This window comes from Bos javanicus, chromosome 5 (assembly GCF_032452875.1).
Source record: "Bos javanicus breed banteng chromosome 5, ARS-OSU_banteng_1.0, whole genome shotgun sequence".
NCBI classification, from domain to species: Eukaryota; Metazoa; Chordata; class Mammalia; order Artiodactyla; family Bovidae; genus Bos; species Bos javanicus.
Genome location: NC_083872.1, coordinates 31,340,072 through 31,364,621, shown reverse-complemented (window position 1 = coordinate 31,364,621; position 24,550 = coordinate 31,340,072). Strand labels below are relative to the sequence as shown.

General features: G+C 48.7%; 2 protein-coding genes across 4 annotated transcripts; both read right to left on the bottom strand.

Annotated features, from left to right (window-relative positions):
* Window positions 1–2,365: 2,365 nt before the first annotated feature.
* Window positions 2,366–9,267, bottom strand: DDN (dendrin). 3 transcript variants are annotated; one of them, XM_061416264.1, is made up of 4 exons: window positions 8,094–9,267; window positions 6,188–6,259; window positions 3,950–5,762; window positions 2,366–3,715 (listed from the first exon to the last, which is right to left on the bottom strand). In XM_061416264.1, the coding sequence occupies exons 1-4, from the start codon at window positions 8,234–8,236 to the stop codon at window positions 3,707–3,709; spliced, it is 2,037 nt and encodes a 678-aa protein (XP_061272248.1). In that variant the 5' UTR covers window positions 8,237–9,267; the 3' UTR covers window positions 2,366–3,706. The 3 variants fall into 3 exon arrangements, with proteins under 3 accessions (XP_061272248.1, XP_061272245.1, XP_061272246.1); XM_061416261.1 differs by having other exon boundaries at window positions 2,366–5,762; XM_061416262.1 differs by lacking the exon at window positions 8,094–9,267 and having other exon boundaries at window positions 2,366–5,762; window positions 6,188–6,432.
* An 89-nt stretch (window positions 9,268–9,356) lies between these two features.
* PRKAG1 (protein kinase AMP-activated non-catalytic subunit gamma 1) lies at window positions 9,357–24,274 on the bottom strand. Its single transcript, XM_061416265.1, has 12 exons — window positions 24,170–24,274; window positions 19,114–19,162; window positions 12,268–12,377; window positions 11,972–12,053; window positions 11,817–11,875; window positions 11,633–11,678; window positions 11,476–11,530; window positions 11,059–11,185; window positions 10,796–10,961; window positions 10,610–10,647; window positions 10,194–10,340; window positions 9,357–10,063 (listed from the first exon to the last, which is right to left on the bottom strand). Exons 1-12 carry the CDS (start codon window positions 24,176–24,178, stop codon window positions 9,959–9,961), a joined length of 993 nt encoding a protein of 330 aa, XP_061272249.1. The 5' UTR covers window positions 24,179–24,274; the 3' UTR covers window positions 9,357–9,958.
* Between the last annotated feature and the right edge of the window lie 276 nt (window positions 24,275–24,550).

The window sequence follows — 24,550 nt, the reverse complement described above, 5'->3', positions numbered from 1 at the left end:
GGGAGCCTCCAGCCTCCCACCCACAGGGCCCTGCAGGGCCAGTCTGAGATATGGCTCACCCAGGGCTGGCCCCCCAGGCCTGTACTAGCTTCTCCCCTTCTCCTCTCCTACCCTTTCTCCCAGATCTTTAGCAGCTGGTGCTGATTTCATCCTTAGGCAAAGATGGAGGAAGTCCTGGGGGAGGGGGTATTGCACTTGACATCCCAACCACCCATGTGCTCTCAGTACACCATTCACCCAGTCAAGGGGCTGCTTGTCTCCACCGCAGGAATCCCCTCTCCTCTCAGCCTCTGCTGCCTCTTCCTCCTATTCCTCTACCTCTACTTCTCTCTTCCCATCTCCCAACCTAATACTCCCAACACTAAAGAAAGTCCCCTAAAGAGAAATAACAGAGTTCAATACATATATCACTTACTGTGTGCCAGGAGATGTTCTAAGTGCTTTACATATTGAATCATTAATCCTCCCAACAAGCTTATGAAAAACACACTATTAATAACTTCATTTTGTAACTGAGGCTGCTAAGGCACAGAGATGTCGAGTAACTGGCCCAAAGTCACACAGCTAGTATGAGGTGGTGGTGGTGGTGGTGGTGGTTTAGTCGCTCAGTCGTGTCTGACTCTTGCGACCCCGTGGATTATAGCCCACCAGGCTTCTCTGTCCATGCCCAGGCAAGTATACTGGAGGAGGTTGCCATTTCTTTCTCCAGGGGAATCTTCCTGACCCAGGAATGGAACCTGGGTCTCCTGCATTGCAGGTGGATTCTTTACCGACTGAACTACAAGGGAAGATCGAATATGAGGTAGATGCAAGATTTAAACCCAGGCTGCCAGGTCCCAGAGTCCATGTTCTGGATACAACACTACCATAGTTCTCTAATAATGACAGCAGTCTGCATAAGCTCTTAAAACTAGCCTCCTGTGTATTCAGCCTCAAAGAAACCTAGGCAGCATTGTGGAACCCCCTCCCCAGGGCTAGCCCCTCTACTTTCCCATGCATCTTACCTCTCCTGCCACTCCCAGAGCCTGGGAGCCCCAGGGCTACAGCAAAATCCAGGCAGATGCTCTCACTACTGCTCTGGTCTTCCTCAGTCTTCCTCCTAGCCTTAAGTCCATCCTATTCTTAGGCCCAGAGGTCAAAGGCACACACCCCTGAGCTGGACCAGGCTCACCCTAGCTTGGCCTCTGTTTTCACGCCTGCCATTATCGTCCATATCTTCTCTGAATGTATCCTCAACTCCAGTCAAACCAGACCATTTGACAATTTCCTAAACAAACCATTTCCCTTACATTCACGCCTCTATTTTTGCTGTCTCCTCTGCTTGGAAACCCTTTCCCCAAATGCTATCTCAGATGCCTACCTCCTTCATGGAGCCTTTCATGATCTCATAGAATCTGTACAATCTGCCTTGTTTGATTCTTTATAATACTTAACACCAACTGCTCAATCTATCATTATTTTCGTGTTTTCCCTTCACCCCATCGGGCAGGTCTTACTCATCTCTTTCTTGGAGTTTAGCTTAGTGCCCAGTTCTTCTCAGGTGCTCAGTAAATGTTTAGGAGTTAGAATCAGCAGCAGTTAGAACTGTAGGTGGAAGGAAGACAGAACTCAGAAACCTTTGATCTCTGCCCAAGGTGAACCCCTACTTACTTCACTTCCTCCAGCAAGAGCTAACTTGAAACCTGGCAGTATGGTTTCCAGGCAGGTTCTGAGATGGACGGACCTTCCTGGGTGACTCTGACCAATGTTATCCATTTAGATTCAAAGCCCCAAAAGCGCCCTCCCCCCCCTCCCACCCGCCGCCCAACCCCTTTCACTGAACCAAGGTCAGACGCCCAGTTTAGGGTCCAATCCAGCGGCCTCCCTACCCTGCCCCACTCCCAGTCCTGCCCAGTCTCTCCGGTTGCGGGTGGGGAGCGACACTGAGATAATTGGAGACCAAAACTCTAAGTGGTTTGAGAGCGGGGCTGGGGATCGGAACGCTGAGCCGGAGTTGCTGTTGGCAGGACTCGGTGGGGGTGGGGGGCAGAGGCGGGGCCGAGGGCCGGGCCAGGACTCGGCGACTGAGTATGAGCGAAGCCCCCGCGCCTGCCTAGTCGGCGGCTAAATTTACCCAGGCTGACTCAGCCCTTGCCCGGAATGGGGGGTGGGGGGAGTGCATCGAAGCAATGGGAAGAGTCAGCGGGGGTGGGGTGGGGGGCAAAGAAGGGAGAGTCCGCACTGGGGGAGACAGGGGTGGACCACCGGAGTTTCCATCAGAGAAAGGGGTCTCCTCCACCGCCCACCGAGCAGGAAGGAGCGCAGGAGCCCTGGGGGGAAAGATGCTGTGGGCAATGGGTCGGTGAGAGGAAAAAGATGCCAAGGCTGGACAAAGGGAAGGTTAGATTTATTGAGCGCCTGCTGTGTACCAGGTACTGTGCAAGGCGCTTTACATACATTATCGCATTAAGTCCTCACAACAACCCTGCGAGGTAGGTGTTTATAAACCCCCATTTGACGGATGAGGAGACTGAGGCTCAGGGAGGTGAAGTGATTTGGCCGAGTTCACATGGCTAGTAAATAGAGACAGAGGAGGTGTCCGAGATCGAAGAGAAAAAAATACTTCAGTGTCTGAATCCCAAGCTGTTTGCTGTGGACGAGTACAGAGAGGGGCTCCGCGCGCTCCAGAGGTCTGCAAGGCCAGAGGCCTACTCGCGATCTCGCATGGCTGGAGACGGCAGGGCAGGGGACCCGCGCGCAGGAACTAGGGAGCAATTGATTAAGTGGCAGTGCCGGGGTTGGCAAGACTCGGGGACTAGCTACGAGGGAAATCCGCGACCTGCGCGCGCCCCGTAGTGGCTACAGCGAGTATCACACCCCACACCTACAGGCTTTTGGAGACTAGCCTCTTCCTTCCCTTGTTGGTTTCTGGAAGAGGCAGAAACATGTAAGACATTCTCAGGATTCTCTCAGATGGGTAATTCCACTTGGGTGGGAAATCGTGGTAACTATTTAGAGCATCACCAAGGGACACTGGGGAGGAGGAACAGGGGAAGGCCTAAAGGTCCCAAGCTGCTTCATTGGGTGCCTTCCCTCCCCAGCTCAGACCACCACAAACTAGGGACAGTGACAAGGCCACCATCCTGCTCTGCCTCGGGGATCCTACACCTAAACCTGAGAGACTGGAATAGGAGCCCTTGCCCACTTACTTGGCTCTTCTGCAAACCCTGCACAGTCTCTTGAATTGAGCCACCCAGGGACCCTCAGACTCTGTTCACTTATTCCTGTCTTGCGGAGGGGAGGATTGAGATAAAAGCCTCTCCTAGGACTCCAAAACATCAGGAATGGACCTTAGAACTCCCTCATTTTACATATTATGGGAACTGGAGAGGGGAAATGACTTGCTTAAGGTTACCCAGCAAATCAGTGTCAGAGTTGGGGTTGGAACCCAAGATCTGTGAAACCAAAGTGACTCCTCTTCTGCTTTGCTGGTGGCTTCTGCCAAGGGCCTCTCTGTCATCTGATCCTCAGTCTGAGGCCTCTCCATCACCTTCTTCCTCCGGCCCAGAGGTCCTGCCCTGCAGTTGCCCTGACTATCCCACCACTGCCCTCCAGCCTAATCCCACCTAGGCCTCTCTGCTCAGCTCCATGTTAGTGCACTGGGCCCTGCTGAAGACCTTACCCACAGGCACTGAGTGGAACAGGCATTCAAATCTAGTGCACACCCTCAACTCTCCTGAAAAAAAAAAAAAATCATGAATTGACATGTGCTCCCTCTCATCTGTGTGCCTTCTATGCTGAGTACGGGAATGGGTGGGTATAGGTAAGGGGTACAAGGAAGTCTGTGAGGAAGAAAGGGGACACAAATACAATAAAGGGCCTCTCACTGTTGCTCCCTATTTCCCTGTGGAGTCCCCGTAATGTCCCTCGCCCCGTAGAGGACCTCCTCGGTTTTGCTGATGGCACCTACAATCTCTCGGGCATTGCCGCTCAGCTCGGCTGTCTTTCCGCCTTCCGGGGGCCCGGTCCGCTCTTTCCGCCAGGAGGCGCCCGAGGCTTCTGTGTCACTCGCATCAGAAGAGCTGCTATGGACGCTGAGCTCCGCAGCTTCGTCTGAGTCGGAGTCCGGGGCGGTGTGGCGGCGGATGCGGGACACGGCTTCCCGCAGGGCCCCGGCATAGGGTCCAGGGGCTCGCGCCCAGCCCCGGCCTGCGCGCCGCGTGCCGGACGCCACTTTCTCTGATCCCTCGGCACCGCGCGCTCCCCGCGAAGCCGCTGGGCCTAAGGCTGAGTGCTCTGGGCTACCTGGCTGCGTGGGGGGATCCTGTAGGTTTACTTCGCCAACCGGGAGCCCCAAGATGCGGGAGGCGCGCTCCTCCAGTGAGGAGTCCGCGGGCTTCCCGCGCTCAGCTTCGAGCCCGCGTCCCTCACTGGGTTGGAGAGAAGGGCGACTGCTCAATGGCAGCTTTCGGCAAGGGGAGGGAAGGACCGCGGCCCCCTCTCCCTCCTCTTTATTGGGTTTCGGTTGGCTGGGGGCATTCCCTACAAGGCGCGGCACCCCGGCGGGCAAAAGCTGCACATGCTGGGTTCGAGGGGTCGGGACGTACTGGGAGCGTATCACAACGCAAGTGGCATCAATGACAAAGACGCCTTCCCCACGAGCCGGGCCACGGGAACTTCGGGGCAGGGTGTGGGGGCGTCGGGTCGCCTTCCAACCCTCTAAGGTCTCGGGTCCTGCCTCCCCTCTATGACCCAGGGACTCTATCCATCCCGTGCCTCCTGGAGCCCAGGGTCTGGGGAGGGTCTGGCTATGCCGGGGCGGCTGCTTTTTAATGGAGGGAACCCAGCGTTTGGGGAGCCAGGTCTGGTCTCTACCTTCCCTCCCTTCCCCGGAGCCTCTGGGATGGGGTCTGGACCTGGGAGTGGGACGCGGGGGGCTAGGGGTGGCAGTGGCAGACCCCGCAGGAACTGTGCCTGGGCTCCCAGCGGCTTTAGCTTGGGGATGGCCGTCGCTACCACTCTTCAGGCCAGCAGCAGCCAGCCTCAGGCTTTTCTCCGCGGGCCCCTTACCGGACTCCAGCCTTGGCCTGTCTGTTCCACAGCCTGGGGATCCCCCCAAGAGACCCCGCCCCTGACGGAGACCCCAGGCCCCTAGGACGTCCCGGTAGATCCGAGGATCTAGCCTCTTCTTTGCGCACCCTCCCTCTGTCCTAGTCGGCGCACAGGTTGAAGAGGAGCGCGCCTGCGAGGGCTCGGGGCCTCGCTTAGTCCCCAGGGTCCTGTGGGGGCCCTCGTAAGAAGGTGGAGCCACGTAGGGTGGCGGCCGGTCCCAGCGGCGTCGCGGGGCCATCCCCGCAGCGCCTCTCAGCAGCAGGTGAGCCTCGTAGCTGGGGGGCCCTGGCCGCCGACCTCCCCAGGGCCCCGCCCACGCCGCCCCAGGATTGCTCTGCGGCTGCGCGGATGGACGGGGCGGTCGCCCCACCGACCCCAGGCGCTCGGGCCTTGAGGGAGCTGGGAGCCCTGCAGAGTGGGCCACCCGAAGGGCGTTCCGAGGCTCCGGGCGGGGCCGACCAGGGGGACTCCTTCGGGCCCCACCAGCCTTGCGCCTTTTTCGCTCGGTCTCCTTGGCCTCCCGCTCCTGCGACGCCGCTTTCCTTTTCTCTTGCTCCCGGGCTCGGGCCTCGGCCGGGGGCCCCGCCCGCCAGTTGGTCGCCTCCTGCAGCACCCTGGAGGCCCAGGGCCGGCGGGGCGGCGGCTCAGGGGATCCCGGGCGCGGCCCACACCTGGGACAATGAGCAGGAACCCAGGTGAGCAGTTTGTGGGGGAAGGGAGCCGAGGTCCGGGGAGCTGGGAGCGCTGGAGGCCACTTGGGGCCGCCGGGTGGAGGGGTGTGTGTGAGTGTGTGCGCGTGTGTGCGTGTGTGCGTGTGTGCACGTGCGTATATGTTAGGGTTGAAGTCGAAGCGGGACTCCTCACCATCTCTCCATGCACACTTTAACAGTATCTGCCCCATCTCACCTGCCCTTTCTCACGCCCACTCCTGTGCCCCCAAACAAACGGGATGAGTCAGGCCCCAGCCTTCGGGATGGGGTTGGGGGTGGCGTGGGGAAGAGAAGGGGTAACAGCAGCGCTGGCTGGTGCCCACGGGAAGGTCCAGACCCCAATCCCTGCCCCACCTCTCTCTTCCCCTTACCCGTCCTTCACTCACGTGCGGCTCTGGGGCCCGCGGAGCCAGTGGCTGGCCTGGAAGTCCATGAGCTGTCGAGGAGGGGCGCGGCGACTATAATGACAGGAAATAGTCTTCACTTCGATCACCAGCAGCTTGGATTTCTGCACCCAGAGGCAGCTGCCGGACTCCTCATCCTGGAGCTCCCGGGGGCTATCGGGCCCCTCGGAGAAGAGCTGGCCATCCAGCATCCTGCCCCACCCCACCCCGGCCCCCCACCCTCCCACCCGCCCCGAAAGCCCCCTCCCAGCCCGGGGAGCCGGCGCCCACTGCAGAGCGGCAGGCCCAGCGACTGGGGACTATATATACCCAGGCACACGTGTGTGCCTGTCTGTGTGTGTGTGCGCGCGCATGTGACACGGCGCGGACGGCTCCGCGCTGCTACCTCCCCCACGTGCACGACCGCCCCCTGGGGCCCGGGATTGGGCGCCCCTTCCCACTGCTCTTGTCCCGCAAGCCTAATGGGACCCGCACGAGTGGGCAGGGGATTTCTTATTCTTGCCAAGATGACAGTGCCCCCACCCCCGCCCCCGTCTCTTCAACCTTCCCGCCGTTTTAACCCTTCAGTCTCCTGCTTCTCAGGGTGCCTGACCAGCAGCATTCTGTCCCTGACATCCTGCCCCAGACTTTTATTTCTTCATCAGGGAGGTGATGGGAACAGAACTCAAGGTCTCCGCCTGCCACTCTCTGCTGGTTTCCAGGGGGTTGGGGTGCAGGAAAGGCTGGCCCACGGCTGGGGGGTTTATTTTTAGCGGCAGTGGCGTTCGGGTGCAGAGGAGATGAGTAACCAGCTTCCATGCGGTGGAGGGAGGAGGTGGTGGCTTGCCCGCAGCCTTTGTGCAACTCTGGGGGAGAGCTGCCTCCAAGCTCAAAAAGGGTCACCCTCACACCCTTAACTCCTTACCCTCTCAGTGTTGTGCCCAGGGCTGATGCCACAGCAGGACAGGAGTCTGTCTTAGCCATCGAAGCGGCTCACACTTTCATCCTTAGATGTTTGTCCTTGGGCACCCATGGAGCCCTCTCTCTGAAGCAGGCTCTCCCAACCCCCAATCCAGAAGCCAGGATTTGGGGGTCCTACTGTTCTCAGCCCGAACTCTGCTCATACTTGTGGAGGAAAGAGTGCTTACGCACTTGCACCCTTTCAGAGGGTATAGAGGCGGAATGGTGTGCTTTCTTGGCTAAACTAATCCCCTAGCAACTGAAATGATACAACTGGCCCCCATTTTCCAGTGTAGCACTCTCTGTCACCACTACCACAGTGCCTAGCTCATTCAACCCCCACCTGGAGTGGTGCTCAAGGTGCCCCCCTTTTAGGCTCATTCTGTCCCGGGTGGGGGTGTTTGCCTGCATGATCCCTCCCCCCAAGCCTATACCAGGTGTCCCCTGATTCACCATGGTAATGTTAGTGGCAGTGCAGCCCACGCCAACCCTTCCATGCAGAGACTTAGCAACCATGCCTGGCAACCATGGCAGCAGCTCCAGTGGAGAGGAGGGGTGCGGGGAGGTGGGAGAAAAGTGTGTGTATGGCAACAGTGCTGAAGAACGGATAATGCACCTCTCCTGAGGAATAGGTTAGAAGGCTATGAGGCTCCCAGACTTTATCCCTTGTTTTTCCTTCTGCTCCGTCCTCATACCCTGAGACTGCCTGGTTGGGTTTTTTGGGGGGACAGGAGAAGCAGATCCCAATTTGTTTTCCACTAAAGTATACACAGCCCTTGGACACAGACCCTTCCTTTTAAGGTGATGAGCCAGGAGGGTTGTTTTAGGATGGGCACTGACTTACTGGGAACCACGGAAACAAAACCCAGGCCTCTTGCTCCCTGACATGGACCTTTAGAGAGAACCCAAACATCCTCTATCCCATATGCTCAGCCCGCTTTACACCTACCAGCTATACCGGTGGGATGGCTCTTGCTTGAAGATGCTTCCTTCTACCCAGGTCCCACCAGAGCCCCAAGGCTTTAAAAGTCCTTGCCTCCTCCCTAGACACGATGGAATGTGACATAAGGCGACATCTGTCCTTTCCATCATGCACACACCCACACTCACATAAACATACCCTAATTCTAATAACTCCCTCCCTCAAGTGTGGGAATGTGCTGTGAGAGCTTTGAAGGGGTGAATGCAGAAGCAGGGGCTTTGGAGAAGCCCCACAACGCAGCACTGAGAGCAGAGCTTGTATGAGTGCCCAGTGCTTTTCCCTGTGTTCCATGGAGAAGCCTGGTTTGGAGGAACCAGTACAGAATACCCGGGGTCATGAGTTATCAGGCCCAGTCTGGGTGGGGGCAAGGAAGTACTCAGAAACTCCTTCAAATCTGGGATAGGAAATGGTACCATATCTCTAAGGCAGTGGTGAGACAGTCCCCAGAATGTGGTTCATACCCAACCATCTAGCAGCCCTTATGGTGCCTGTTGCTTGGACTCCTGCTTTGGTCCATGTAGTTTCAGCACTGGGAGAGGTCTGACAGGGTGACCATAATCCTGCTGCTCCCCACCCCTCACTCTCCAGATCTTATCTACCTTGGAAGAAAGGGATTTATGAGTTCAAAGACAGTGTTGGCTCAGCAAAACCCAGAGTCCAACCTTCCCTAAGAAAAGTGGATGGTAGTGGCAGGTCTCTCTGTCTAGTAGAGAGACTTTCTTTCTCTCTTTCTACTCAGTTCTACCCTCAGTCTTTCTACTCTCTGGAGACAGAGACCTAGCACTGCTATGGAATTTTCCTTGGGTGCCAGCTATGGTCCAGGCAGAGGAGAAAGCGAGGTGATAAGGAGACTGCAGGGAATAGGGTGGGAAACAGTTATGAACGGAGAATTAGAAAGACAGTGAATCTACTGTAGTGGTAAAGTGCATAAGTTCTAAAGCAAGACTGTTTCAGCTCAAATCCTAGCTCTACTTTTTATTAACTGTGTGGCCATAGGCTAGTTACTTGGCCTTTTTGTACCTCAGTTAAAAAAAAATTTGTAAAACTGAAATAGTATCTACTATTGTTCTGAGGATTAATTGAAGTAATATATGTAAAGCACTGAGAATGGTGGCTGGCACACAGTTTAATGTATGTGTGTGTGCGCTATTATTGTTGATCTTAATGATGAGTTGAAGAAGCCATATGAAGTAGAAACATTGGAGCAACTACAAAAATCAAACACCGAAATACCACGAAGAGGCTCCTGTCATTTTAATTAGGTTTGCCAGGAAAAGCAATAACCTCAGCTAACCACTCTGCCCTCCCCCTCCCTGCAACTCTCATCTCCTTTCATATGCATACAGCACAGGAAGCCAAGGGCCCTCCTCCCCATGATCCTCCCCACTCGCATTAGAGGAAGAAATGCCACTACATGGACTCAGCCTCCTCCATACAGCATGAAACATGATGAATAAAAACATCTTTATGCAGAGTTCTGTTGTGCCTCTTTTCTTAGGGTGGAGTCAGGGACAGAGGCAAAGGCTGGATGAGGTCTGGGGATCTCTTAGAGATCAGGATTTGCCTGAGGAGCACAGAGTCCATAGGTCACTCAGATAGGGGGCTATGTCTAAAAAGAAAGGGGCTAAGATGGGCTGGGTGAGGATAAGGAGAGCTAAAAATCCATTTTCCTTCCTCCCCCACACGTTCCCTCCTCCCATGTAGAAGGGTAGGGGGCTCCTGGGCAGGGAACAGTCACAATTCTCTAAAGGTCTCATTTGTGGTTCTCAGAGCTTTGGGCAGGCAGTGAGTGGGGCATATGCCCTGGTGCTGCACGACCCCTTCCCCCAGGCTCAGGGCTTCTCTCCGCCTGTGAGCACCAGCGCCTGCAAGATGTCAGACAGGGATACAATCCCCTTGACCACATCATTCTCATCCACCACTACAAGTCGGTGAACCTGCATAGAGCCATGAGGGAGAAAGGGATGTTCAGTGCCAGCCTCAGTGAAGGTGAGCCCGTCAGTCCCCACCCTCCATGCCAGACCAGAGCTGCTCCCCCAGTTCCTTCTGGGTTGCTGGCCCTCCTACCTCTGCTTCTACCAGCCTATTGATGATGGTTTCCAGAGTCTCATGCAGGTAGCACTTGAGAACACCCTCAAAGTAATGTGATCGATGTTGCAGGGCTTTGGTCACTGACACATCTAGGTTGTTGTAGGTCTTTTCTGCTGCCAGGTTCTGGGGAGAGAGAGGAAGATTCATGCAGGGAAGCAAGGGAGCCAGCCGCCAAACCCTGAGCCCACCCCACCTCACAGAGTGATTTAAAGTAGGTGTCAGCCATGCCCACAAGCCTCGCCCAGCTCATTCAATTCCTTTTCAAACAGAATTTGAAAGCCTGGAAGCTTCCAAAACCCTTAGGTCCCAGAAGAGACTCTTCTTCTCCCTCTCCACATTCAACACCCCACCCCTTTCCCTACCTCCCAACCCCGCCCCCCACAATCACTCACGATAACATCAAACTTGGAGTAGATGTCCACCACACGCCCTAGGGGGACAGAGGCAGCTCAGCAAGGAGGATCTGGCATCCAAGGCTCCCCCTGCCTACAGAATCACCTTCCAGGTTGAGCTGAGGGGACAGCAGATTTTCCCACAGCCTCCCTGGAGCCCTCCTCTCCCTGTGCCTGATCCCTCACCTTTCTCATCCACCACTGGCAGGGCTGAGACTCGGTGCTGTACAAAGATGCCCAGAGCCACGTACACAGGGGTGGTGGTGCGGACCATAGCAATGTTGGCATAGGTGCCAATCTGTAGCTCTTCCAGAGACTTAGACATGAACTCTGGCTTGGGGAACTCGGTGATCTGAGGAAACAACCATCACCTTGATTTTTTTCAAGGCCCCTCAAACTACCCTTGGATACTCCTCCAACCAGTATCTAAGAAGGTGAGGAGCACTTACAAATAACTTGAGGAACTTGAGGATGCGCTTGTGGGTGAGGATGTACAGGGTGTTGCCTGATTCCGGGTCAATAACTGGCAGCCTGTGGATCTTGTTTCGAATTAATGAAGAGACAGCATCAAACAAGCTGTGGGAAGGCAGGGATTAACGGTAAGTCCCACAGTGGTGGGCCTGAGGGTGCTGAAGTAGCTCTAATTTAGAGTGTGCTTACAAACAGGGAAAACAGATGGTTAAGGAGAGGAGCAGGGGGTTCAGACCAGACCTAAAGAATGTGCATGCGTGTGTGTGCATGTGTGTGTATGTGGGAGGAGTGTCTTTTTTTCTCTTCTATTCTCGGCTCTTTGGGTATCTAGGGCCTCAGCTATGCTGATGGCAAGGCTCTTTCCCCTTCCGGACAAATGGGTAGGTGGAACTCACCTGGCATTAGGAGAAATGCAGACAAGTGGTTTAAAGGAGTCCTGTAGGTACACCTCTGAAGGGAAAAGGGAGGTTCACAAAATATTACCATGAAAAACTGTTTCCCAGGAAACTCTCCATCCCTTTATCCTTTTACAACCCTCGGCTCTCCACATACCTCTCCAAGTTTCTATCTTGTGTTCTTCCAGCTCATAGATCTGCACCTGAAAGCAGAGGCAACAGAACTCGAGACTCGATCTCTCTGCTGTATTAACCCCTTGTAGTTTGCTTGGAAGAAAGGAAATGAGAGTGAGGGACTCTGGGCAGGAAAGTGGTTTTGGTCATGGGCTCAGGAGCCTTACCAAGGCTGATTTATAGTAGCGGTGCAGGATATTGATGAAATCAGTGATGGTCAGCATGCCTAGAGGCCAAGATAACAGCCCTCAGCACTGCTCAAAAGCTTCTCTCCATGCCCAGTACAAGATGCCAATAAAACAGTGTTCCAAAAACTGCTTACCCACAAAACTCTGCTTCTTACTATCCCACAAAGGGGCCGCCCGGACACCATTAGTCACCAAAGCAAAGAAAGCTTTCTTCACCTGTAGTGAAAGAGTAATAACCACAAAGGAAAATTCACAGGAGGCAGGGCTGGAAAAGAACAGGGGTTGGATATGCTGGGGAAAATGGGACCCTAACCACATAGAAAGACAAGCTCATCACCCTTGGGATGAGGTATTGAACCAGCGGCTCTGAGGAAGGGGTAAGGGAAAAGAGGATTTCACCCACCTGAAGGGAAAAGAGGATTTCACCCACCTGAAGGGAAGTATCAAATACAACCAGTTTTGAGCTTGTGGGAATCAGGTCATAGCAGCGATGAGACTTCATGAAGGAAGTATACACGCTATTATTGGATTCCGGAGTCTCTGCATGGGGTGGGATGGTTAGTAGCTTCCTCCCATGCAACAACTCGCAATCAAAAGAGGCAGCAAATAAAAGTGTTGTAGTTGCTCAGATATTTACAGCATGATTTATAAGGCCCCCTTATAAAGGACAACAGGAACAGGTATTCTGTTTTGTTGCTATTGTTCCCACAAAACCTGGATAAACTCCTTAGAAACCATTTCATCCAACTTCACCCCCAGGCAGAACTGTATCTACTGGCTCCTTATGCAAAAGATGGCTGACTAAAACAGAAAATCTATTAAACTTTCATTAACCTGTTCTAGTCTAAAAGTTTTTTTTTCCCTCACCTTTAACTCATTTTCCTTCTCATATATTTAGCACATTTTCACTTGTTCTCTTTCTCAATTAAAATGTAATTAAGCTTCTTAAAATCCAAGAAGTAAACTTCTTAAAATTCTTGTTAGATTCACAGATGAGGAAGTCATGGACCAAGGTGGGCCATTTTAGAACAGCACTAAGTTAGAGCCCAGTGCTCAACTGACCTGGTCCCAAACAACCTGAGAGTCCATCTTGGGATGACCGTGTGAATCAGAAGTCACCCCACCTACTCTAGACAAATGGCTTTCCATTCCTCTGATTTTAACTGCTTGCTCTACTGGAGTGGCAACCCCCAAAAGAACAGCCCAAATGTGCTACATGGTATGCTTGTATATCTAAAAATATTATGTCATTTAATCTGTAAGGCAAATATTGTCATTTTTCAGCTGAGAAAACAGACAGAAAGCCATAAAACAAAAACTGTTCAACGTCATATCATTAGTAACAAGAAAGGCTCAAACATAGATCTACGTGATTCCAAAGTTCATGCTCTTAAATCCTAATCAGTTGTTTTTCATTTTTAATTTTTTTACCAAAGTCATATAGGTACACAGTTTAGAGAGTCAAATAGTTCTATAATTTTGTTAAGACAAACTGCAGTTCCTAGCACCCACCTCACTTCACCCCTCCCCAGAGATGAAACCTCTTTTAGCTGATTATTTGGTACTTATTTCTATGTCTATAAATAATATGCTTATATTGCTACCTTTTTTTTTTTCACTTTTAGGCATTAACTATTATCATGCAAGGAAGATGACAGGCACTCTCTATTATCATATGAGGAAGATGAAAATTTTCAATTCTATTTCCTACCAGGACCCCATTATAAACCTGTACCTCCTAACTCTCCATTCTCCCAGAAGTTAAACTGCATCAGTATTTAAGTAATTTGACTGAATATTCATTATTCTGAGCTATGTCAAGTAGTAAAGTCTGATTTTTTTTTTCCTTCACAACTTTGTTTTCCTTGGAGTTAATAATTGTCTGTTTGCTTAGTTCTCTGTGTTTAGTACTTATAACTAATTCAATCCCCACTCTTTATCAATTGTTTAAGTCTCCTTTCAAGAAGTTCAGAAGCATGGGATAGTCTATCAATTTAACTACCCAAAGAAGTCTCTCTGGAGCCTTCTGACCTGCTCAAATCTGGGCTGGTTTGCCTGCCATGCACTTCTGACATCTTGAGATCTTCCTTCATTTCCATCCTGGGACCCCTTTTACGTCTCTCCTGTATTAGCACTCTTGTGTCCTGCATCCCATGATTTCCTCTTTTTTGATTATTCCCTTGTTTTGGTGAAGCACATTTTCCAGTAGCTTCCTGAGAAAGGGTGCATGGGAGGTAAATTTTTTGAGACCTTGCACCCTGCAGACATCTCTATGTTACCCTCGTCTTTGATTTAAATTTGTCTGGCTACAGAATTCTAGGTTGAACTTTATTTTCCTGCAGAATATTGAGGGCACTGCTTCATTGCCTTCCAAGCTTCTGGTGTTATTGAGAGTTTGGGGTCCTAGGCCCTTCTGATTCCTTGTATATGTCTTGTTATTTTCTCTCTGGAAACTCAGGATCTTCTCTTTGTTTGGTGTTCTGAAATTTTATGATGATTGTGCTTTGGGTGGGAGAATTTCACCCGTTGTGCTGAATATTCAACGAGAAAACTAATGTTCTTCAGTTCTAGGAAATGTTCTTGAATTACTTCCTTGATTGTTTCCTTCCCTCTGTGTTGTCATTTTTCTCCTTTTGTAACTCCTATTATTTGGACTTCCAAAATAACCCTTAACGTTTGTTTTTGTTGTTTTTAAAACACAGTAGTTCCCCCTGCCCCGCTCACCTAATCCAGGGTTTTACTTTCCACCGTTTCAGTTACCCACAATCAAACCTTGTCTGAATATTAAATAGAAAATTCCAGAAACAAGCAATTCATAAGCTTTCAATTGTGTGGCATTCTGAGCAGCGTGATGAAATCTCTTGCTATTCAGCTCAGTTCCAGCCCTGGGAGGCAATCATCCCTTTGTCCACCACATCCCATCCACTACTCATTAGTAGCTCTCTCAGTGATCAGACTGTCATGGATGTTATCACTGTGCTTGTGTGCAAGTAACCCTTTTTTTGGAGAACATCTCTGATGGCCTAGTGGTTAAGACTCCGAGTTTCTTGGAGAAGGAAAATGGTAACCCATTCTAGTATTCTTGCCTGGGAAATCTCATGGACAGAGGAGCCTGGCAGGCTACAGTCTATGGGGTTGCAAAGTCTGGCACTACTTCAGCGACTAAACAACAATAACAAACCCTTATTTTATTTACTAATTGGCTATAAAGCATATGTAAAATTGAAGCCCTAATGCTGTGTGTGTGTGATTAGTCGCTCAGTGGTGTCCAACTCTTTGAGTGTCCAACCCAGGGATGGAACCCATTTCCTGGACAGCAGGCGGATTCTTTACTACTGAGCCACCAGGGAAGTCCTAAAACCTAGAATGCTTCCTATAAGTGAAAAGGTGAAAGTTCTCAACTTAATAAGGGAAAGAAAAACAATCATATGCTGAGGTTGCTAAGATCTATGATAAAAATGAATCTTCTATCTGTGAAACTGAGAAGAAACAGGAAATTATGCTAGTTTTGCTGTTGCAATTCAATTGCAAAAGTTACAGGGTCAGTGTGTGAAAAGTGCTTAGTCAAGATGTGAAAAGTATTATGTTTGTACAGTAAGATATTTAGAGGTAGACAGACTGAGAGATGCAGGTTTGATCCCTGGGTTGAGAAGATCCCCAGGAGTAGGAAATGGCAACCCGTTCCAGTATTCTTGCCTAGAAAATTCTTTGGACAGAGGAGCCTGGCAGGCTATAGTCCGTGGGGTCACAAAGAGTCAGACACGAATGAGCACACATACACCTTACTCTTATTAGACTGACCAACTACATTCACATAACTCTTAGTACACTGTTATCATTGTTCTATTTTATTATTGTTGTTGTTAATCTCTTACTGTGCCTAATTTGTAAATTAAACTTTATCATAGGTATGCACGGGGCTTCCCAGGTGGTGCTAGTGGTAAATAACTCGCCTGTCAATGAAGGAGACACAAAAGATGTGGGTTCGATCCCTGGGTAGGGAAGAGCCCCCAGAGGAGTGCATGGGAACTGAAGAATCCCTTGGACAGAGAAGTATGGCAGGCTACATAGTCCATATGGTCACACAGAGTCAGACATGACTGAAGCAACTTAGCATGCATACACTTATAGGTATGATTGTATGTATGTATATAAGTCAGGATATATAGGAAAAAAACATTATATATACAATTTAATACTATCTGTGGTTTCAGGCATCCACTGGCAATCTTGCAATGTATCCCCCAAGGATAAGGAGGTACTAACCACTGTTTCTTTTTTCTATTTCCTCTTTTTTCACTTTTTTCATTATAGTTTATTACAAGATACCAAATACAAAACATCCTTGTGCTATACAGTAAGACCTTGTTGTTTCTTTTATATATATAGTAGTTTGTATCTGCTAATCCTATACTCCTAATAAATCCCCCTTCTTTCTTCTTTGGTAACCGTAAGTTTATTTTCTATGTCTGTGAGTTCACTTTGATTTTTAATTCTTACTTTATGAGAGATTTCTTCAACTTGATTTTCCAAACCTCCTACTTAGTTTAACGCTTTTGCTGTTATATTTTTAATCTCTAAGAGCTCCTTTTTTCTTTTCTGAACATTCCTTTTCTTTAAAAAATTGCATCCTATACTTGCTTCATGGTGGAAATATGTTCTTTGAGTAAGTATTAATGTTAGTTTTTAAAGTTTTCTTCTTTATGCATTGACTTTTCCCACTGTTGCTTTTTTTCCTGTTTATCTTTTTCTTTTTTCTTCTTCATTTGGGGGGACAATTTGGATCACTCTTTTCACATTAGAGGCTTTCTTTAGATGTCTGGTAATCCTTGGTTTAAAGGAGGATTCAAATCATATTTTAAGAATGGAGTCTTTAAAGCTGATTAGAAGTTCTATGTGTGTAGATGAGCCTTGTTAACTGTGAACCATTTAGATGGGGAACAGTCAGTACTAATATTTTTAGGTTTTTCCTTCAGTGGGATTCTGAAGAAAAGGATTATTCATTTGACTTTGTGCTTGAGGATGAAGTCTTTTCTGTCAGCATTCTGAAAACTGAGTGCGGGAAAAAGACTAGGGTCTCAGCATCTAGTTCACCTCACGCTTGTGTTTTCAGCACAGTACCTCAGCCCCTTTCTGTACCTCCAGTCTGTGCCAAAGTTAGGATGGGCAGTTCTCCAGCTGCACTTAGTGGGGTAGGAAGTCTTGGGATGTGACTCCTCCTTAGACCTTCAGCGCTTCTAGGCTTTCCCCTCTGCTAGTTACAGTTGAGTTTTCTCAGGTATGCTAAGTCATTTACCACCCTTCTGTCTGCTTTCCAGCTTCCAAAAATTCATTGCCATTGTCTCCTTGCTTGTTCTCCCTATTTTGATGGTTTTTGTACCTTCAAGAATAATTCCTTCTGGTGGCTTTAGTGGCTTTTTTTTTTTTTTTAGTAGGTTTGTTTTTATAATGGTTTGAGAAAAGCAACTCTGAAACTATTTTAGAAATATTTTAGAATTCAGCAAATTAGTGCTTTTATGGGGATAATCAGCATTCTTTTGAAAGTGAAGTCGCTCAGTCGTGTCCGACTCTTTGGGACCCCATGGACTGTAGCCTACCAGGCTTCTCAGTCCATGAGATTTTCCAGGCAAGAGTACTGGAGTGGGTTGCCATTTCCTTCTCCATAGTGGCTTTTTGTGAAGGAACAAAAGTAGATACATGTATTAAACCCACCATCTCTTACTGGAAGGCCACCATTGTTCTTCGAATTTGAAAACTCACAGACTCCCAAGAACGTGTCTTTTGATACCAGTTCAAGACATGCTACAATGATAGTTAAATAATATTACAGGCTGCTGCTGCTGCTACTGCTGCTACGTCACTTCAGTCGTGTCCGACGCTGTGTGACCCCATAGACGGCAGCCCACCAGGCTCCTCTGTCCCTGGGATTTTCCAGGCAAGAATACTGGAGTGGGTTGCCATTTCCCTCTCCAATGCATGAAAGTGAAAAGTGAAAGTGAAGTCGCTGAGTCTTGTTCGACTCTTAGCGACCCCATGGACTGCAGCCTACCAGGCTCCTCCGTCCATGGGATTTTCCAGGCAAGAGTACTGGAGTGGGTTGCCATTGCCTTCTCCAGTATTACAGGCTACAGGCCTGCAAACATATTTGGTTTGGTTTTCATGGTATTTAAATAATTAATTTAAATAATTTAAATTAGTGCCCAATTAAAAAATTCTGGAGATTTATAAGAATCCAAATTCTAAGTTTCTTTTCATAATCAGAAGATCTGACAAAACTAAGTCTTGAATTCCTGAACAGCAGCAATTAACCAGACTAGGCTAGTTGCTGCCTCCTTTTAGATGCAACGAGAACCACAGGTTATTGTAATCATATGCAACCCACGTCACTACTTGATCCATGTAGACAATTTGAGTTTCTTACGCCTGCCTCAGTTGATGCTAATGCAAATGCACTCAGAAACACAAAATAAGCACTGACATCACGTTGCAGTCATCAATTATAAAGAATCATCCAGATAAATTCAAAATATGACTATATTAATTTCTGGATACTAACGACATGAAAATAGAACATTTAAAAATTCTTGTGGCGAACTCACAGACCTTTAATAATATATCCCAGAATCTCATCCCATATTTTAATCCTCTGAGAAAGTATGTATTCCTAATGCCATAAACACGTCCAAGAAAGACCAAGAGTGTTCCTGGGCAAAACCCTTTACCAGAGATGCCTATAATTTTGCTTCTTTCCAGATGACCGGGTTGGACCACCCTGCTCTAACCAGGTATTTGGGCAGATGCTGGAATTCCCTTCTCCTGTGTCCTGAATTTTAGGGTTTAGTGCCTCTATTTCTGGATTAGTTCTAAGGGTTTTCAAGTCCCTTCTATAATTTCTTGTGTATACTCAGTGGCTTTAGTGAGATCGCTAGATGGTAAAATCCTAGTGGCATTGTTTGGGCTACTCAGAACATTCCAGGGACTTCTAAAACATGGTTAGCCATCCCAGAATTGCCTATGGAAGTTCTCCCTGTACCTCAAAAGTTTCTCTCAAGTGGTTTGATGACTGAAAATATTAATCATCCTCACCCTGCCCAAGATTTATTCTTAGGATTTCTCACAAAATCACTTGTTCCTGATTTATGTGGTTTGGCACATTATCTGGCCCAGCCTTGATTTTCCCAGGGAAGACTCTGGGAAAAATTCAAAAGCACTGCTGAATACGAATTAGGATCAGGTTATTGTTTTCATACCAGTTGCCTTTCCTCAGTAAACTTACCTTGAAGATGCTCATTTTCCACAGCTGGGTAGCTATCTGAAGAAGGGACCTGGAAAGACAAGAGAAACAAAGATTCAGCCTGTCTTACGCTCCATCCATCTGAGCCTGGAAACATTAGGGGAAGGGCTGGTGAACTAATGACTTCCTTTAAAGCACTACAAGGTCCTTCAGAAATATTATCTCATTTAATCTTTATAACCCTTGCTGCTGCTAAGTTGCTTCAGTCGTGTCCAACTCTGTGCGACCCCAGAGATGGCAGCCCACCAGGCTCCCCTGGTCCCTGGGATTCTCCAGGCAAGAACACTGGAGTGGCTTGCCATTTCCTTCTCCAATGCATGAAAGTGAAAAGTGAAAGTGAAGTCGCTCAGGTTGTCTACTTGAAAGTTACACAGTCGTGTCCGTCTCCTAGCGACCCCGTTGACTGCAGTCTACCAGGCTGCTCTGTCCATGGGATTTTCCAGGCAAGAGTACTGGAGTGGGGTGCCATTGCCTTCTCCATGTAACCCTTAGGTGAATACTATTATCAGCCTTATTTTCACAGATTAGGAAACTGAGGTTCAAGAAATATTAAGCAAACTGCCCATGGCTGGCAAGGGGTGAAATGGGGATCTGAATACAGGTTTGTGTGGTTCCAAAGCTCATGGTCTTATATACTACATTGCCTAATGAAACATTAGGACTTAAAAGCTGACACTAGAAAATATGAGCTTAAAGTTGGCCCCACAAGACTTTCACAGACTTATTTATAAAAACCTGGAAGCTGGAGAGACAACACTGCTTTCCTTCAAATAGTCACTAAGTGTAGGTGCAGGCTCCTGAGTCACCGACATGCACCTTACCATGAGAGGGCCGCATCTGGGGAGGGTCCCAGCAGTTGGCTGTCACCAAGGATCAAAGTTTGAATGACTGAGGGGTAGATGAGAAGGATAAATGTTCTGAAACTAAGTCCTCTCAGCACCCCTGTGAGTCAAAGCCTGCTATAGCCCAGAGGGGACTGGTTTTCTAAGTTTCCTTGTTTAAGACAGTCTGAGATTAGAAAGTGCTCTGAATACAGAGAAACCTTCAGAGCATCTCAGTGCTCCCTCAAGTGGGAACATTTGGAAATTTCATTGTTATCTAGAAACCCAGGAGAGATCATGATCATTTTTGTCTGCTGGAATCAATAGTTTTGACTCTATTTGCTCTTTTTGGCTAATATTCCCAAAGTAACTTAAAGTCACACTTCACCTCCACAGCTGCAGTAGTAACATGAATTTAAAGGCCTTGGCTTGAATCTGGGAGGGTGGCTGGTAAACAGGGTCAAGTTGGTTGGATAGCTCTAAATTTCCCTCCTCTAATAGGCCAGGGTTGGGGCAGGGGTGTAATCTCCCTCTCTTCTCTCTAGGCTGCATAAGACTTTCATCATGGCCTGGCATTTTGGCATAGCTATCGGAACAACAGCCTCATCATTTATAAGTGGGAGAGAGGCCTGTTTAGCAGTAAAGCAGTCTCACAAAGACCTATACAAAGAAGCAGAAACAGTGACTTCTGTAGAAATTATTGTACCGACCATATGATTGATACTTACTTACTTCACTGTGCTACAGTTATTTTGTTCATTATCTATCTGAACAGACTGTAAATTCCTGGAAGCCTGAAACTATCTTACACTTCTTTGTATCTTTCTCTCATATCACCTAGCATGTGGGTTTGCATATAATTCTCAAGTGTTTTGCTTCTCAACACTCAAACTGGTAATGATTCACACTGATATGGACAGAGAGATCTAAGACTACATTACAGAGAGAGAAAAGACATACAGCTAAACAGAGACATAGATACCTACATAAGAGTCAGACACAATTGAATATGACTTTCTTTCTGCCTGTTTCTCCACACAGGAGTGGGGCAATTATGTCTACTCTCTCTACATTTAATAACAGAGGGCACTTGAGACTACTGTACTACATAAGTACAAAATATTATTCACAGAGACACACCCTACATCTGCTACAAGACTCACAATTTCTTCCAAACTCCTGATCCACCTTTCCAGTTGTTTGCTGGACCACCACAGTTGTCACAGAGACGCCTCAAATGCTTCACTACAAGACAGAACAGCATCTGTCCCTCCAATCCTATTATTCTTTTTTTTTAATCCTATTATTCTTAACTGTGGTTCCCACCTCTGCTTTTGTATTGCTCTCTTCCCAGGTGCCTGAACTGTGGTCTTGATTTCTCCAAGAATGAGCTATCCCAACATGCCTGCTTAGAATGATAGAGCAGGGTGTGACCTAAACTTGTCCTTAATGTCTATCAACTAAGCTGCTATGTTAGAAATAAATGCCTCAAATCCATCTCACTCCTTTCCACTTTCACAGCATTAACATAGCCTCTTACATCACATTTCTGCAACATTCTCTAAACTGTTATCCCTGACAGTTCAAGAGAAGAGGAAATCTATTTCCTCTTCAATTTGTCTTTCATGCTGTCACTAAGTTCTCTCCCCAGGCATCTCAGGTTTGCAAGGGACTTTCAACTCCAGGAACCAAGAACTCACTACTTTCTGAAGTAGCTCCTCCATTTACAGAAAGTTATTAGGAATATTCTTAAAGTACACTCACTACCTTGCTCATATATCTGTGTGTGTGTGTGTATGTGCATGCACTGTCATGTCCGACTCTTTGCAACCCCATGGACTGTAGCCCGATAGGCTCCTCTGTCCATGGAATTTTCCAGGCAAGAATACTGGTGTGGTTGTCATTACTATTCCAGGGGATCTTCCTGACCAAGGACTCAACTTGTGTCTCTTGTGTCTCCTGCATTGGCAGGCAAGTTCTTTACCACTCACACCACCTGGGAAGCCCCAAATCTTCCATGGGTCCCCTTATTACAAAACAAAGTTCAAACTTAATGTGATATGCAATATCTTCAACCTGACCTCAACCTACTTTCCCAGTCTTTTCTCCAACTATGATCAAAATCCAAAGTTCCAGCAACATCAGCCACTGTTCAGTTCAGTCACTCAGTCGTGTCTGACTCTTTGCGACCCCATAAATCGCAGCACGCCAGGCCTCCCTGTCCATCACCAGCTCCCGGAGTTCACTCAGACTCACGTCCATCGAGTCAGCGATGCCATCCAGCCATCTCATCCTCTGTCATCCCCTTCTCCTCCTGCCCCCAATCCCTCCCAGCATCAGAGTCTTTTCCAATGAGTCAACTCTTCACATGAGGTGGCCAAAGTGCTGGAGTTTCAGCTTTAGCATCATTCCTTCCAAAGAAATTCCAGGGCTGATCTCCTTCAGAATGGACTGGTTGGATCTCCTTGCAGTCCAAGGGATTCTCAAGAGTCTTCTCCAGCACCACAGTTCAAAAGCATCAATTCTTCAGCGCTCAGCCTTCTTCACAGTCCAACTCTCACATCCATACATGACCACAGGAAAAACCATAGCCTTGACTAGCCGGACCTTTGTCAGCAAAGTAATGTCTCTGCTTTTGAATATGCTATCTAGGTTGGACATAACTGGCTGGTCAGCCACTGGCTGACCCCCAATTAATCGCTACACACCCCAGTTTCTATGCCCTTGCTCACACTGTTCTCTCAACCCGCAATGCCCTCTAGTGGGCTGACAGTAATTTCTCCCTCCCCTATGGTGCCACAGTCCTTTTTTTGCATCTTAATGATAGCATTCACTACAATCTACCTTAAATAACAGCTGTCACTGACTTGCCCTTGCCTCCACTGCAGTTAGGCTAAGCATTTTCAAAGTGGGGTTTCTCTTTTTTCTTCATTTTATTTATCAGCTGCACCACGTGGCCTGTGGTATCTTAATTCCACCAGCAATCAAACCCAGGCTCTAGCAGTGAAAAGGTCGAGTCCTAACCACTGGACTGCCAGTGTACTCCCTTTTTTTTTCTTTTTAGAACAATTTCTATTCCAAGAAGCTTCTAATCTAGTACATAAAATATGATGGCTAAATTAGAAAATCCATATAATAAGTAAAAAATAATGTCATTTTGAATTTAATGGAAGAACACCTTTTATTTTTGCTCAAAATTCTAATCTATAAGAACTTACTCCCTTGCCTGGGTGACCAGCTGCAAATCATTTTACTTTGATTTCTTCTTTATAACCTGAGGGACATGACCTCTCTGCAGGCAGAGAAAGAGCACAATAAGGGAATTACTCTGGGCATGTAACTGATGGAGAGAAAGGTGAACCTGCAGCCGTCATACAACTAAAGTAGGAGATGATAAAAAAAAAAACCAGGAGAGGAAGAGCTACTCTGACAAAGAATACATGGAAGGAAGGAAGAGAATGGGAAGGGTTCCAGAGTGCCAGACCAAGGCTCCTGAGAGTGAGGGGAGGTACAAACAGATAGTAGGGGACCTGCAGCAAGTTAGGGAGGATGACAGGGTCCTGCCACAATCTGTCAATGCCTGCTACCCAAGAAGGAGCTAGGCCAACACACCTGCTCAGAATCGCAGAGCAGGGCATGACCTAAACTAGATCAGGGACACAGTGGCGTCAAACACTGGAAAAGTCCCTCCTTCAGGGAAACCCCACTTTTCAGTCTTATTAAGGCTGTTATCTCGCTGAACACCTCAAAGCAGTATAAGTCTTTCAGACGTCCCTCCTGCCAAAGATTCTATGGATCACACTCGGACAACTGGGGACCAGGTGCTACCTGCAAGCGGGGGTCCCTCGGAACCCCCTGCTTCACCTAAGGAAGCTGGCTCACGACCCTTCTCTCTCAGGCAAACCTCTGAAGGGCTTGAGGTGCTAAATGAGGAGGAGGTCCGAGATCGCCAGAGAGTGCGTGGGTTTCAAGGAGAGAGGCAGGAGTCATTGCCCGCTCGGGCTTAAAGTATCGTGGACCGAAGGCAGGCACCGGCGCGGCCCAGTCGCTGAGATGCGCTCAGCCAAAGAGCGGAGGAGCAGGGTCACGGTCTAGGACAGACACCCTGCTTCTCGTTGACTGGGCACCAGCGCCGGTCCCGGTTCCCCAGTCCTCTGACTGGGGTCTCGGGCTCCACAGCGCACCCCCGCCCCCCGCCACATTCCCGCGCTCCTCACCGCCTCCATCGCGAGACGCCGGCTGGGTTCTTTCGCTTTAGGAAGCTGGCCCGGGGCAAGGGGGCGGAGAAGGCCCCGCCCCACGTCCGGTACCGCGACGCACTTCCGCCTACGTCAGAACCTACGCAAGCCAAGGGTGGAAAGCGGGGAGCTCACCCTTCTGGTGTGTCCTGGCCTCAGAAACCGCCCTCCCCGGGTCCTCAGACCTCACTGATCCCACCGGCGGCGAGGGTGACGGGACGGAGTCGCTTGTATTTAAAATGTTCTTTTTTTTATTTGTCGTTTAAAAACAAACTTGGAAGAAGCAAAATCCAAAACTTGCCCTTTGCCTCTTGCAACATAAATTATGTACACTTCAGAATGATCGCTGATACAAAACAT